Below are 12,348 nucleotides of genomic sequence, written 5' to 3'. Positions count from 1 at the left end.
ACGATAAGACCAAAGGGAGGGCGTTATATATATGACTGGTGTTAAAAACAGATCAAAGGGAGGTGGAAAAACCGTTTTCTGCGTCTTCATGACATGATTTAATTGTTATCAGTCAACAGAAGAAAGTTTCGATCTTTATGACAGTTAATTGCTCATTGATTTTGGAAGTAGTACCGTTGCATCAAGTTTTTAATTTGGAGGCCGGATTCGTTAGCTGCATGGAGGTTTTGATTACACTATCTTGCCTGGGGAGATGCATGCATGGTTTCAACCCTGCCATGATTACCTTTAAGTTCTATTCTCCATTTTTCTGCGAGCGTTTACGAGATGATTTAAGTCCATACTTCAAAATCAAAGCTGTTTTAAGAAAACCTCGTCAAAAGACCATCAAACCAGACGTCGTTGGTCATGTGTTTGGGGAGGGGGTTTGGTTCAGAAAATGATTTAAGCCATTTTAGGCTCTGAGTTGTCTGCTTTCCCGCGGAAAAGAAGACAACACAACTTGCCTCATCACTAGAAACAAGGAACTATAATTAGCCCTCCTTTTAGAGTGAAAGAATCCTGGCCAGTTATTAATGCGAGAAATGTGTGTGGGAGTCACCAGAAAAGAGGGAGGGAAAAAGAAAACACCATTTTGGGAGTAAATCAAATTCCAGTCTTCTTCATCACCTCCACTTTTCGATCACATTCCCTAGAGTTTTTTTTCCCAGGAACTTGACAGGGTAATGCTTATGTCCTCATCATAAACTACAAGATGCAAGTAAGTTCGAATATTTTGAGTCCGTTTTCATTACAGGCCAGGAATTTCAAGATTTTCATGCCATTATGTTCCTAAATTTGGATGTCGGAAAATGTACTGGAGGAAGTAAATACTGCAATTCAATTCTCGTAGGGGATATAAAAAACAATCTTTGATGGGAAAATATTGACTTTCCGGAAGTCATTAAAACTACAAGTTAATAAAACATGGAAAAGAAAAACTGTCTGCATTAATATGTAAGGAAGAGTTACAAGCTATTATGGCTACATTCATGGCCTACAGTTCTAACTGACAGATTTACTCTTCCAAATTAAGAGATGAGGAAGTATGCCAAATGCTCTACCCCTCCCCAACAACAACAAAAAAGGATTTGAAATTTGAGTAGTGCAAGTCATTGTAATGTTCCTTTTCTTTGTCCTTCTGTTTCATGTTGTTCATTGACCAAGTAACTTTTTAATACATGACAGGCTCATCAGAAGAAGATGATCAGGATCTTACTTTTAATTTCTGTGCTTATCCATTCAACTTTAGGGCAAAAGTTGTCAGAGGCTCCATCACAGAAATGGCTGACTCTAAATGGTAATAATCCGGTGACCGGTCTTACTAATTCTGTTTTATCAATTAACAGGAATTAGATCCCTGTACCAAGTTCCAAGATCTGGTTTCTTGAGGAGGGAGAGTCTGAACTAGTCTCCCGCACCCTCGTAGGGTGGTCGGAAGGACACCGGTCAGAATAAACTAAAAAGAAAATAATGGAGATAATCGTGTTATAATTATTTCTAACAATAGATTTTGAGACACTATGTATTGCACTTGCTGCAGGTGAACGGCCCCTTGTGATAGCCAGAGGCGGGTTCTCAGGACTGTTTCCAGAGTCGAGCTCATTTGCAAATCAAATGGCACAGACTTTGAGTCTGCCGGATACGGTGTTATTCTGCAATCTACAACTAACAAAAGATGGCATTGGTATATGCCTCTCGGATATCAGGCTCGATAATTCGACCAATATAGCAACGGTATACCCAAAGGGGCAGAAGACCTACGATGTAAATGGAAAGCAAGTGGACGGATGGTTTGCTGTGGATTATACGATCGATCAGCTATTCAACAATGTATCATGTCAGTCTCAAACAACTTTTCTTTCTCCTCTTTCTTTCGTATATAGTAGGTATAGCATTTAGAATTCTCTGCATTTTCTTTTGAACAACCTACTGATATGGAGGACCCAATTCACATTTAGTGTTTATGTTCTTTTAAACATTTATTTAGTAGCTTGCCAGCGAGATGGCAATTAACAAGAAGTTTTTGAAACAAAAAAAGAAACGTATATGCTAGGAACATTTCGCACAATATTCGTGTTATGAAGAAACACAACCAGATAATTGATGGTATTTTCTGGAGTGTGAAGAACTAATACAGATATAATACATAATAATACCTAACATGATGAAACAAGTTGCCGTGGTAGCCATGTATGCAGATATTTCAAGAACTTGTAGCAGGAAACAAGTTAATGTATACCAAGTTAACCTATTTGCTTTGCGATGATCTTCTTAACAGTGACTCAGGGCATACTCTCTCGACCAAGTTTGTTTGATTTACAATCACCTATTTCCGCTGTTGAGGATGTAACGGGAATTAAACCAGCCCAATTTTGGTTGAATGTTCAGGTCTCTCTCCATCTAAACTCAATCTAGACCATCATTCATTCATTATTTTCTAAGATGGCTTTGGTGTGCAGTACGATTCCTTCAATACACAACACAACCACAGCCCGGCTTCATATGTTCAAAAGGCAATAAGACTTATGGGTATCAACTACCTTTCATCTCCTGAGATTGGTTTCTTGAAGAGCATGGCTGGCAAAGTGAACAAAGCCAAGACAAAGCTCGTCTTCCAGTTCCTTGGTGCAGACGAGATTGAACCCACATCCAAAAAAAAGTACAGCTTACTGCTGCAGGATCTTGCCTCGATCAAGTCATTTGCATCTGGAATCCTTGTTCCCAAAGAATACATATGGCCAGTACAGGCAAACAAGTATTTAGGAACTCCTACTACGCTTGTATCTGATGCTCACAAACAAGGACTAGAAGTATATGCGTCTGGTTTTGCAAATGATCTTGTTGCAAGCTATAACTATAGTTATGATCCGACAAATGAATACATTCAGTTTGTTGATAATTCTGCGTTTTCTGTTGATGGGGTGCTTACAGATTTCCCCCCTACAGCATCAGAAGCCATTGGTGAGATACCCTAGCTGCCATGCCTTAATCTATGCTTCCCTTAACGTTTCATTTCATGAGCTGTATAACAATCACGTAATTGAAAATATACTATATGGGGAACCCAAACATTTAGCTCAAGAATATAGATCGGCATTCCATTGGTTCTTGAGTTATGGTCTGACCCTGCCAATGCTCTTGTTGGCGCAGGATGCTTTGCAAATAAGAAGAATGTGAGCAAGCCCATCAAGGGTATGATACTAGTATTAAATCTTTCCCAAAGCACATATTACGACCTTAAATTTTCTTAGATATGGTCAAGAAGATAAAGAAAGAGTCATTTGCGAACAAAAATTTGGTGCATTTTCAGGAAAAGCTTTGATCATCACTAAAGATGGAGCAAGTGGAATCTATCCTGGCAGCACCGATCTTGCTTATCAGCAAGCAGTAGATGACGGGGCAGACATAATAGACTGTTCGGTTCAAATGTCAAAGGACGGAGTGGCGTTTTGCTTGGATACAGCTGACCTCGTGGGAGATACTACTGCTATGACTACATTCATGTCTAGATCTACTACTGTCCCAGAAATCCAACCGAAGGCTGGAGTCTTTTCATTTGACCTAACATGGAGCGAGATTCAAACCTTGAAGCGTAAATTTCTTAAAAAGATCTTTTCTTTTCTTCCATTCACTGCACCCATGGAGGTTTCCTAAGCTTCTAATCCTTCCTTATGCCTGAATCATTCATATTGCAGCTCAAATCGCAAGTGTTTACCAGGACTTCCAAAGAAACCCAGCGTACAAAAATGCGGGTAAATTTACCAGCCTTCCTGAATTTCTGGATTTAGCAAAGACAAAGGCAGTTTCTGGAGTTCTGATCAACATTCAGGTAAGTGTAATATCTGGTCTTTCTATAAAACCTCATTGTTCACCATGTCAAATCAAATCAAATAACACCCACATAGACACTATTCTCCATCGTGTCTCAGCTCCAAGGTTTTCCAATTTATATTCCAAAAATTGATGCCAATATTTCTCTCTCAGAATGCTGCCTACCTAGCATCAAAGAAGGGGCTTGACATTGTAGGTGCCGTTACCACTGCCTTGAGCAATGCCACCTTCGACAAGCAATCCACTCAACAAGTATTGATCCAATCCGATGACACTTCAGTGCTGTCCAAGTTCATGAATGTGCCAACCTATAAGAGAGTGTTGTCAATTGAAGACAAAATCGGTGATGCACCCAAACAGCCAGTGCAGGAAATCAAGAAGTTTGCTGATGCAGTTGCCATTTCGAGGGCATCCATCATTCAGATTAATGAGTACTTCACCACAGCTTTGACCAATGTTGTTGGGGAGTTTCAGAAAGCAAATATCTCAGTCTATGTCTATGTCCTGAAGAATGAGTACATCACACTCGCATTTGACTACTTCTCGGATCCTATTGTGGAGATTGCTACTTTTGTTGAAGGAGCCGGAGTTGATGGGATCATAACTGAGTACCCGGGAACTGCTAGTAAATACATGAGTAAGTGTTAAAAAGTTCCAACCTTGCTTAAGTTCTGTTGGCCATTTGACGAAATGATGCTGATCAAATGAATAGCACATAGTTTTCAGTTGGAAAAATAGGGTCTATACATTGAAATGCTTCACACATTGCTCTTTATGGGTATTGCAGAAAGCCCATGTACAAATACAGATAAACCAGAATACAACATCCTACCCGCACAAGCAGGTTCTCTACTTTCCTTGGTTCCTCGTGAAGCACAGCCACCAGCAGAAACACCGCTTCCACCCCTCCAGGTTTCAGACGTTGTTGATCCTCCACTTCCACCTGTGGCCAACATCACTGATGCTGCTCCTTCAACAGTTAATGGAGCTGAGGCACCTGGTTCAAGTGCGTTGGCAAATGTTGCGAGCGTGAGCCTTTCTATGGTATCAATCATTGTGCTTGCTTTAATATTCTCCATAGGACACTGAGACGATGGATCAATTGTGATGTGGCTTGTGCCAGCCTGAGATTTTCACTCTCTTACTTCCTTTGATATAGTAGACATTGACAATTAGCTCGTACCATATAAGAGATTAATTTGAGTGGATTTTTATAATTAGTGCATGTAACTACTAACAAGTGTGCATACATGTTAGTCATTTAGCATATATATACGGAGGCACACATACCTGATTTGAAAATTTTACAACTTTTTACCAAAAATCTGAACTTTCTTTGTTCTGTAAGAACCCAAGAAAAAAATTGGTCGAACGTAGAGATCATAAGTGAAACAAAACAGACAAAAAAAAGGGAGGGGAAAACCACGAGAAAAAATTTTGAGAAAATTAATTGAGACCCGGAGAGGGGGGGGGGGGGGGGGGGGTGGGGATGATGTTGGGGGTGTTCGTCTCGGATTAGAGTATTCATAGACGAGGAAAAAATTACCCTCCACGGCTGCGACAGAGACCAGAGTTGCCTGTGGAAAAAAGACAGCAGTCATTTTACGCACAGAGAGAACCACCGAGCCTAGTCGCCCCGCCAAGAAACGGGCCGTTCTTCTCATTCTCTGAATAGACTCAATAAATCATCACCACCTCAATTCTATTCACTTTTACAGAAGAAGAAGATGACGACGACGACGATTATATTGATGAGAATCATCGGCTCGCAAGCATTCAGAGAAAAAGGAGGAAAACAGAGATTACTGCTCCCCGCTTTCTCTAAGCGTAGAGCCTCATTTTCAGAAGTTATTGTACATGTACCAAGTGACACTGTCATATATTGGAGTAAACATTTGGTAAATCTTTGAGCTCCCCACCGGCCATGGCTGCGAAAAAGAGCAGAGAGAGATAAGAGAGAGAAATCGAGGCTCAGATTCGCCTTTTCTCAGACAAAAGGAGAAAGGAAATCCACCGGCCATGGCTACAACAAGGAGCTGCCAACGAAAAAGGACAAAGTAGTCACTTTAACACAGGAGGCTCGTAGTTGCCCCGCCACGAAACGGGTCTGCCCTTTATCCAGTGTCTGATAGTTTACGCTGAGGATATCATCACCGCCTCGGGGTTTAGGGATGATTAGTAGAATTTTTCATGTATAAATGAGGCTCCGTTGGGACACTAGGCTGCCTTTAGATGCTGAGCACAGAGAGAGAGAGAGAGAGAGAGAGAGAGTAATCGAGGCTCAGATTCGCCTTTTATCAGACAAAAGGAGAAAGGAAATCCACCGGCCATGGCTGCAACAAGGAGCTGCCACTGAAAAAGGACAAAGCAGTCACTTTAACACAGGAGGCTCGGAGTCGCCCCGCCAAGAAACGGGTCTGCCCTTTATCCAGTATCTGGTAGTACAAGCTGAGAACATCATCACCGCCTCATTTATTATATATATATATATATGCATATGGATAGATAGAGAGACAGAGAGAGAGAGAGAGAGAGAGAGAGAGAGTCTGTGTGCATGCATGATCATATAGATAATCCATTGGGACTTGGGAGTGCTCTAAGAAAATCATCGGCTCCGCAGGCGTCCAGAGACGGAGGGCAAACACCGCCTTTCAAAAGGGCGCCGCCAGCCATCGTCTCTGAGAGCAGAGCCTCATTCTTAAACTAATGAGAGTGAACCCTAAATGTCCTCCTCGGAGGACTATTTATATTACAACACTATACTTTGTCGTCCTCATGGTTTTGCTCCATGTCACGTGAGTTTTCAGAACTTCCCACTCCATCAGTCCATTGCCCGTTCGGTTTCTGTCTGGCTTCCACCTCGAGAATTTCTATAATATTTATTGATGGTTGCATAGCTCTTGAGTGTAAGACTTTTGATTCAATATTAGTGTTAGTTTATACATATATAACTAGTACCTGAAACTTCATTTTCAAATAAATCTGATTATTCAAAATTATTTTTAGGATTATGCCGTCGTAAGAGTGATACACACATAAAATAACCAACATAGTATTAGGGAAAAGATGTTTGTTATGAAAATTCACTCGGATAATTATAAATGGTCAATGATACATCTTATGTATCCATCTTTCTTCTGTTATAAACTTAAATTTGAATCCATATAAATAGAAAGAAATATACATTAAAAAAAATTTTATGGGCTTAACTCGTCTCATTCCTTATAAAAATGTCCAATGCCTTGTTTACAGGCAATATGGAATTATTCCTCAACAAATTGATAATCACATTTTCTAGTCCCCAACAAAATAGTACTTTCAAACGGTTGAAAACTTGTTGAGAATGAATGGTGTATCTGACATAGGAAAACTTGCTTCAAGTCGAGGGGCAATTCAAATGCAGTTTCTTTTTGAAGATTGCATCATGGCTTCACACAAGGGAAAAGTTTTGATCCTCAAAATGAGGATTTTACATCACCTCCTTACCCCTGTGTTGGAGCACAATTTCGTGCACAATTTCCCCAGCTGAGGAAATGAAGTAGGTTGCCTGCAACACAACAAATGCATCAGTTGGTGATTTGGATAAGAGCTTTTAGACAGCATCTAGATGTTTAGATGGATGTTGAGTTAGTCAACTGTGTTCCATGTCAAACATAGTAGACTAACTCACACTTTTCGATTATCCAAACATCCTCAAATTTCTTTAAGGCGCATTTATAATGCACAAAGATTTAATACCCACAATTTCTATTGCGCTGACTCTGTGAAGAAGAAAGCCATTGACCAATTCTCTGAGGAGAACCCAAAAGAAAAAAGTCAGGAAACGGTTGCATGTGTGGAGTAAAATGCAGAACGTTGAAACTGAAAAGAGAAGTAATTACCCATTCAAGGCTGGTTGTCCACTTACAGTTGCCGAATAAGGTTCTTTCTCTCTCGAGGCCGGATTCCCAATGTAAGCAATGTTGCCAGGACGAACATGTTTAGTGCAATCATGTCCGCTTAGGTACGCATTCTGGGAGAGGTTAAGCATATCCGTTAGTAGTCAGTTATGCCATCATGTATAGAATTGATACATATCAAGAAATTCAAAACGCTGTGAGTGGAGGAATATAAATGTAAACATTAGATATAGTGATTTAACACTTACAACTCCAAATCTTACAAAAGTATGGTGTAGAAGCTCATAAAGTTGCTTTGCCTCCATTTGCTCATTGTTCTCTTCACAAGCAACCAATTGATGGAATCCAACAACAATGCGCCTAGATTCACAATGGACAAAAGATTCATTCCGTGATTCAAAGTGGTGTTTATACCATAATTTCCAATCTTATGTAAATATCCCAAAGACCATCACATCTCATTTCTATAGATTTAATTCAAAATCTTGCAAGTTGCAAGTACGACCACAAGGCCTCTTAATAGCCTATACAACAGACATGAGTTTTACCAGTTACCACTGATTGCTTCTAGTGTCCTTGTCAGCCAATGTAACTGACTGTGTCCAATTTCACTCGATGATCCCCTAAGCATCAAATCCTTCAAATTTAAAAAAGGCAAAAAAGAAGAAGAAACAAGTAAGAGAACATAAAATGAAAACTTTGGGCAATAAACTAAATCGATTACCCTCACCCTCGTATAAAGAGTAATGTCGATTACCCTCACCCTTGTATAAAGAGTAATGTGATATTATAGATCTAAAATTTCAGTGAATTCCCATAATGTGGTAATCATAGTCAATTATTATTTTGCAGAATATTCAGTATCATACCTAAGTCAGAAGCCTGTTGCAGAAGCCAAGGAATGATTGTGAAAGCAGGTACCAAAAGCCTAGCAGTTTATTAAGCTTCCAAAATAGACATATAAAGACTTTTATTACCCCAGAATTTCATAGGCCCATTGGCTTAAGAACTCAAGAAACTAACTTAAAATGATGCTCCATAGATCTTGCTATCTAATCCTGGGGAAAAAATATCGAGTAAAAGAATTGCATAATATCACGTCCCAGAAGTCTTACTGCCTAGCTGCAATTGTGAACCAAAAGTCACCAAGTATATGTTCCTGTATCCATTGAAATTATCCAATATTGTTAGTGCCCCCCCCAGTCTCAGCCAGAGAAGTTGATATGACTGGCCCCCCTGCTCGAAGAACTGAAATCACGAGTAGAAATGTGGGTGAAATACAATGACCATACATTTCTTTTGCTAGGCAAGATCAAAGCCTATGCCCTATTGCAGCTTTACCCTATCCCTTTACCACCTGGTATGCATTGAGTCACATAAGAAAACAGTAGAAATACTGGTCCAATATATTACGTAAGTAGTCATCAAACTGGTAAATTATATTCTGAACCCCTGAAAATGCTACCATGTGAGATTGAGATGCATCAGGAGCTCAGAGAAGTCAACACTCGACAAATATAGGATTCTTTGAATCCAAGAAACATGTACCTGTAATGAACCAGTATCCACACCGACAATGTCTAAGGTTTTCCCATAAGGTAGCTTTATCTGCTCTAGGAAGCAACAGACTCCATGTCCTTTTGTTGTTCTAGTAGTATACCTACAAGTGCTAGTAATCATGATTTTGCAGTAGAGTGATTGAACCAAAAGCACAGATGTTGCAATAAAAACATTAGTATGTGATGCAAATGTCTCCAGTTCAGAGAACTAATTTGCAAACAAATGGTATACCAGGGAATTTTCAGGGATGAGAAAAACGCAGTACCCTGAAAAAGTTGAAGTAGGATTGTTGTTAGTAGTCGGAGCTACTAAAATCAAATTAATTCAGAAAAATGAACTTGGACCAATTCCGCTAGGGTAAAATATGCATAAAATCCATCATTTTTTTTATTGGTGATGAAGAACGAAAGGATCTTACATTCTGCATGAGTGGATCATCCTCTCCAAGTTCACTAGTGTTCACCACAAAACTTACATTGTAAACCTTTGCCACTTTGTCCATCTTCATAGACAAGAAGAAACACCATCAGAAAGGAAAAGTTGGAAAATATTCAGAGATGTTGAAGGAAGCCACAACCTAAAGAAGTTAATTTTGCAAACAAAGAACGCCAAGACGATAAAAAGCACTAGTGAACACCTCTGCTAATCAGAGTCTAGAAGCAGGGAAAACTGGAATTCTTCTAGCAAATAACACAGAAAGTGAACAATCAAAATTCATTCCCCCAGAAAATTGGAACCAATATTATTTCCAAAATGAAATCTTTCACAAGGTAAACAGGAGACCCATATAGTCAGGTTTTTCATTATTTTTCCCCTCAGCAGTCTGTTACTACCATGACGTATAAGATATTTTTCTCACATCTTCAATTATGTATATGTATTTTTTTTAATCCTATTATATATGATATATAAACATTGTATACAAAATAATTTATTTTGCATTATATACAAAATAATTTATTTTGCATTATATACAAAATAAATTAAATAAATTAAGTTTGCCCCTCTAGAATAAATTCTTGGCTCTGCCACTAGCAACCAATATAGTCAGGTTGGTTACCACTAACAAATTCAGTTTTTTGTTAACTCAAACAACATAAAACATAAGATTACTAGGTCTTTCCAAATAAGCCAGACCCATCAAATAATATCATAAATTCTTCAACACTTTCAACATATATTTGAAGAAAGAAAGGATGAAGAAAAATGAGAGATTTACCAGTTTCAGAAGATGGGTCTGTTGCTTAAGTGGTCTGAAACCCCCTCTAACACTGATGAAGTAAAGATCAAGAGCTCTGTTTCCACTCCTATTCCGTTGAATGGGCTTCTGAGGCTGACCCAAGTTGAGAGCAAGATAGAGAACAAAGCATAGAGACACCTGTACGAAAATGGTTCGAAACCAAGATGGCTTCTCCATTTCTTCGGAGCTTAGAGTTCTCAATCTATGTGCTTTCTATGCTCTCAAACATTTCAGGCTTGAAGTTATCAAATCTGAATCTATCGTGGTCTTTATTCTGTTGATACGGCAAACGCAGCGTCTGCATGTCGTTTTGAAGGGAGGAGATTGCTGATAGATAAGATCATGAGATCATGACATGAGATGTGAAGTGAGGATTTTAAAAAAGGATAGAAAGTTAAATAAAATATTATTATTATTATTTTAAAATTTATAAAAATTAAATTGAGATTTGAAAATATCTAATTATTTATTATATTTTGAATAAAAATTTAAAAAAATTATAATAAATAGATAAGATTAAATGAGATTACTTTTTAATTCAAATTAAATAATTATATATTTTATTGATATAATTGATTATATTATTTTTTTAATATAAAATAATTGATTTGATCAATCAGATTTTATATATAAAAAATATATAAAAGTTATTCCATAGGTAACTCTTCTTTTCTTAAGAGAAAGAGAAAGAGAATATCTTATAACCGTCCGTCTGGTCCTTCTAAAATGTTATTGATTCGTGCATTGATTTTTAGCAGTTGGGTGAATTGTTTTGGCTCCTTTTAACAAATCTTAGGGATTTTGGGTGCATTGATTTACCCAGTTCGATTCACTGATATGCTAATGTGTAATTGGTTTTTTGGGTTGATTCGTGCTTTTTGATGCTGTAAATGGTCTTGAACCAAATATATCTTATTAGTGACCCCCTTCTACCGCGGCAACTGAGCTTGGTGGCGGCGATGGGTTTAGTGTCTCACGGTGCGGCAGTGGTCTGGTTTTGCCGATATGAGAAACTGGTATGCTTTCAAGGGGTAGTGAGGCACGGTTGTAGGGCCCCTCGTCTCAAATGGGTGTAATCAGATGAAAAATTATATACTTTACATTTTATGAAATTTCTAAGTGTCGGATTCTAATTGGAGGCTGTTAAATCCATAAGAACAATCGGGCTGTTCTAAAGAGGGGCTGTTTTAATCAGAGTTAATCTTATAATAAGTCGAACTATTTTTCCCCCACCAACAGCCCTCCAATAGATAACTTCCACATAGCCAACTTACATTAACTAGCATGTGCCCCCATTGTATGGTATTACGCAAGCTGCCCTCTACATTCTCCATTCTCTCCCCACTAAACCAGGTGACAAATCCTCTCCATTCTCTTCCACAGAACCCAGACGACGACCCTCTTCGCCACGACGTGGTTGAAGATCCTCCGGTGAAATGCTCTCGATTATTTCTATCGAGAAGTTGTCCCTCTGTAGAAACCCCAAACAAGGCTCAACCTCCGCCGCATTAGCCTCACCGTTGTTGTCATTGTCGGAGGACAACGTGGGCAACATCGCTAGCCTCTGTAACTCTCCCAAGATATCGCCACTGCACACCAAAAAGGAGAAGTTATGGAACCGGCATATAAAGAGAAGTTAAAGAGGAAATTTTAAAAAATTATTGATTGGGTTTCACAGAATTGAAAGACATGAAGGAGATAAGTATCACTTTTTTGGAATGGCATGGTAGCATAGTCACGATAAGAATGAGAAATCCATCTAAATTTTTCTTCAGA

At 38.7% G+C, this 12,348-nt stretch overlaps 2 protein-coding genes across 5 annotated transcripts; one reads left to right on the top strand and one right to left on the bottom strand.

The window, feature by feature from the left end:
• The first annotated feature begins 603 nt into the window (after positions 1–603).
• LOC122299099 (glycerophosphodiester phosphodiesterase GDPDL7) lies at positions 604–5,180 on the top strand. The gene is made up of 10 exons (XM_043109030.1): positions 604–760; positions 1,228–1,339; positions 1,583–1,879; positions 2,321–2,430; positions 2,502–3,003; positions 3,193–3,234; positions 3,353–3,634; positions 3,738–3,871; positions 4,027–4,510; positions 4,661–5,180. Exons 1-10 carry the CDS (start codon positions 755–757, stop codon positions 4,960–4,962), a joined length of 2,271 nt encoding a protein of 756 aa, XP_042964964.1. The 5' UTR covers positions 604–754; the 3' UTR covers positions 4,963–5,180.
• A 967-nt stretch (positions 5,181–6,147) lies between these two features.
• Positions 6,148–10,918, bottom strand: LOC122299100. Of its 4 annotated transcripts, none has more exons than XM_043109034.1 (9): positions 10,552–10,918; positions 9,751–9,834; positions 9,564–9,598; positions 9,321–9,432; positions 8,321–8,409; positions 8,036–8,132; positions 7,781–7,885; positions 7,616–7,664; positions 6,148–7,420 (listed from the first exon to the last, which is right to left on the bottom strand). In XM_043109034.1, the coding sequence occupies exons 1-9, from the start codon at positions 10,747–10,749 to the stop codon at positions 7,356–7,358; spliced, it is 834 nt and encodes a 277-aa protein (XP_042964968.1). In that variant the 5' UTR covers positions 10,750–10,918; the 3' UTR covers positions 6,148–7,355. The 4 variants fall into 4 exon arrangements, with proteins under 4 accessions (XP_042964968.1, XP_042964966.1, XP_042964967.1 ...); XM_043109032.1 differs by having other exon boundaries at positions 7,755–7,885; positions 10,552–10,914; XM_043109033.1 differs by having other exon boundaries at positions 8,021–8,132; positions 10,552–10,913.
• Between the last annotated feature and the right edge of the window lie 1,430 nt (positions 10,919–12,348).

The sequence above is a fragment of the Carya illinoinensis genome, chromosome 16, assembly GCF_018687715.1.
Source record: "Carya illinoinensis cultivar Pawnee chromosome 16, C.illinoinensisPawnee_v1, whole genome shotgun sequence".
NCBI classification, from domain to species: domain Eukaryota; kingdom Viridiplantae; phylum Streptophyta; class Magnoliopsida; order Fagales; family Juglandaceae; genus Carya; species Carya illinoinensis.
The sequence above is the reverse complement of the archived record's forward strand: the minus strand, read 5'-3'. Positions and strand labels throughout refer to the sequence as shown.

What these genes read in the sequence shown, in the direction of transcription:
- LOC122299099 (XM_043109030.1), top strand. An exon ending in TACAGCATCAGAAGCCATTG is followed by an intron (nt 3,004 to 3,192) that starts GTGAGATACCCT and finishes TTGTTGGCGCAG; the next exon opens with GATGCTTTGCAAATAAGAAG. An exon ending in AACTGCTAGTAAATACATGA is followed by an intron (nt 4,511 to 4,660) that starts GTAAGTGTTAAA and finishes TGGGTATTGCAG; the next exon opens with AAAGCCCATGTACAAATACA.
- LOC122299100 (XM_043109031.1), bottom strand. Translation starts at nt 10,749, where the DNA reads ATGGAGAAGCCATCTTGGTTTCGAACCATTTTCGTACAGGTGTCTCTA. An exon ending in ATGATCCACTCATGCAGAAT is followed by an intron (nt 9,599 to 9,750) that starts GTAAGATCCTTT and finishes CAACTTTTTCAG; the next exon opens with GGTACTGCGTTTTTCTCATC. An exon ending in GAGTCAGCGCAATAGAAATT is followed by an intron (nt 7,421 to 7,615) that starts GTGGGTATTAAA and finishes GTTGTGTTGCAG; the next exon opens with GCAACCTACTTCATTTCCTC.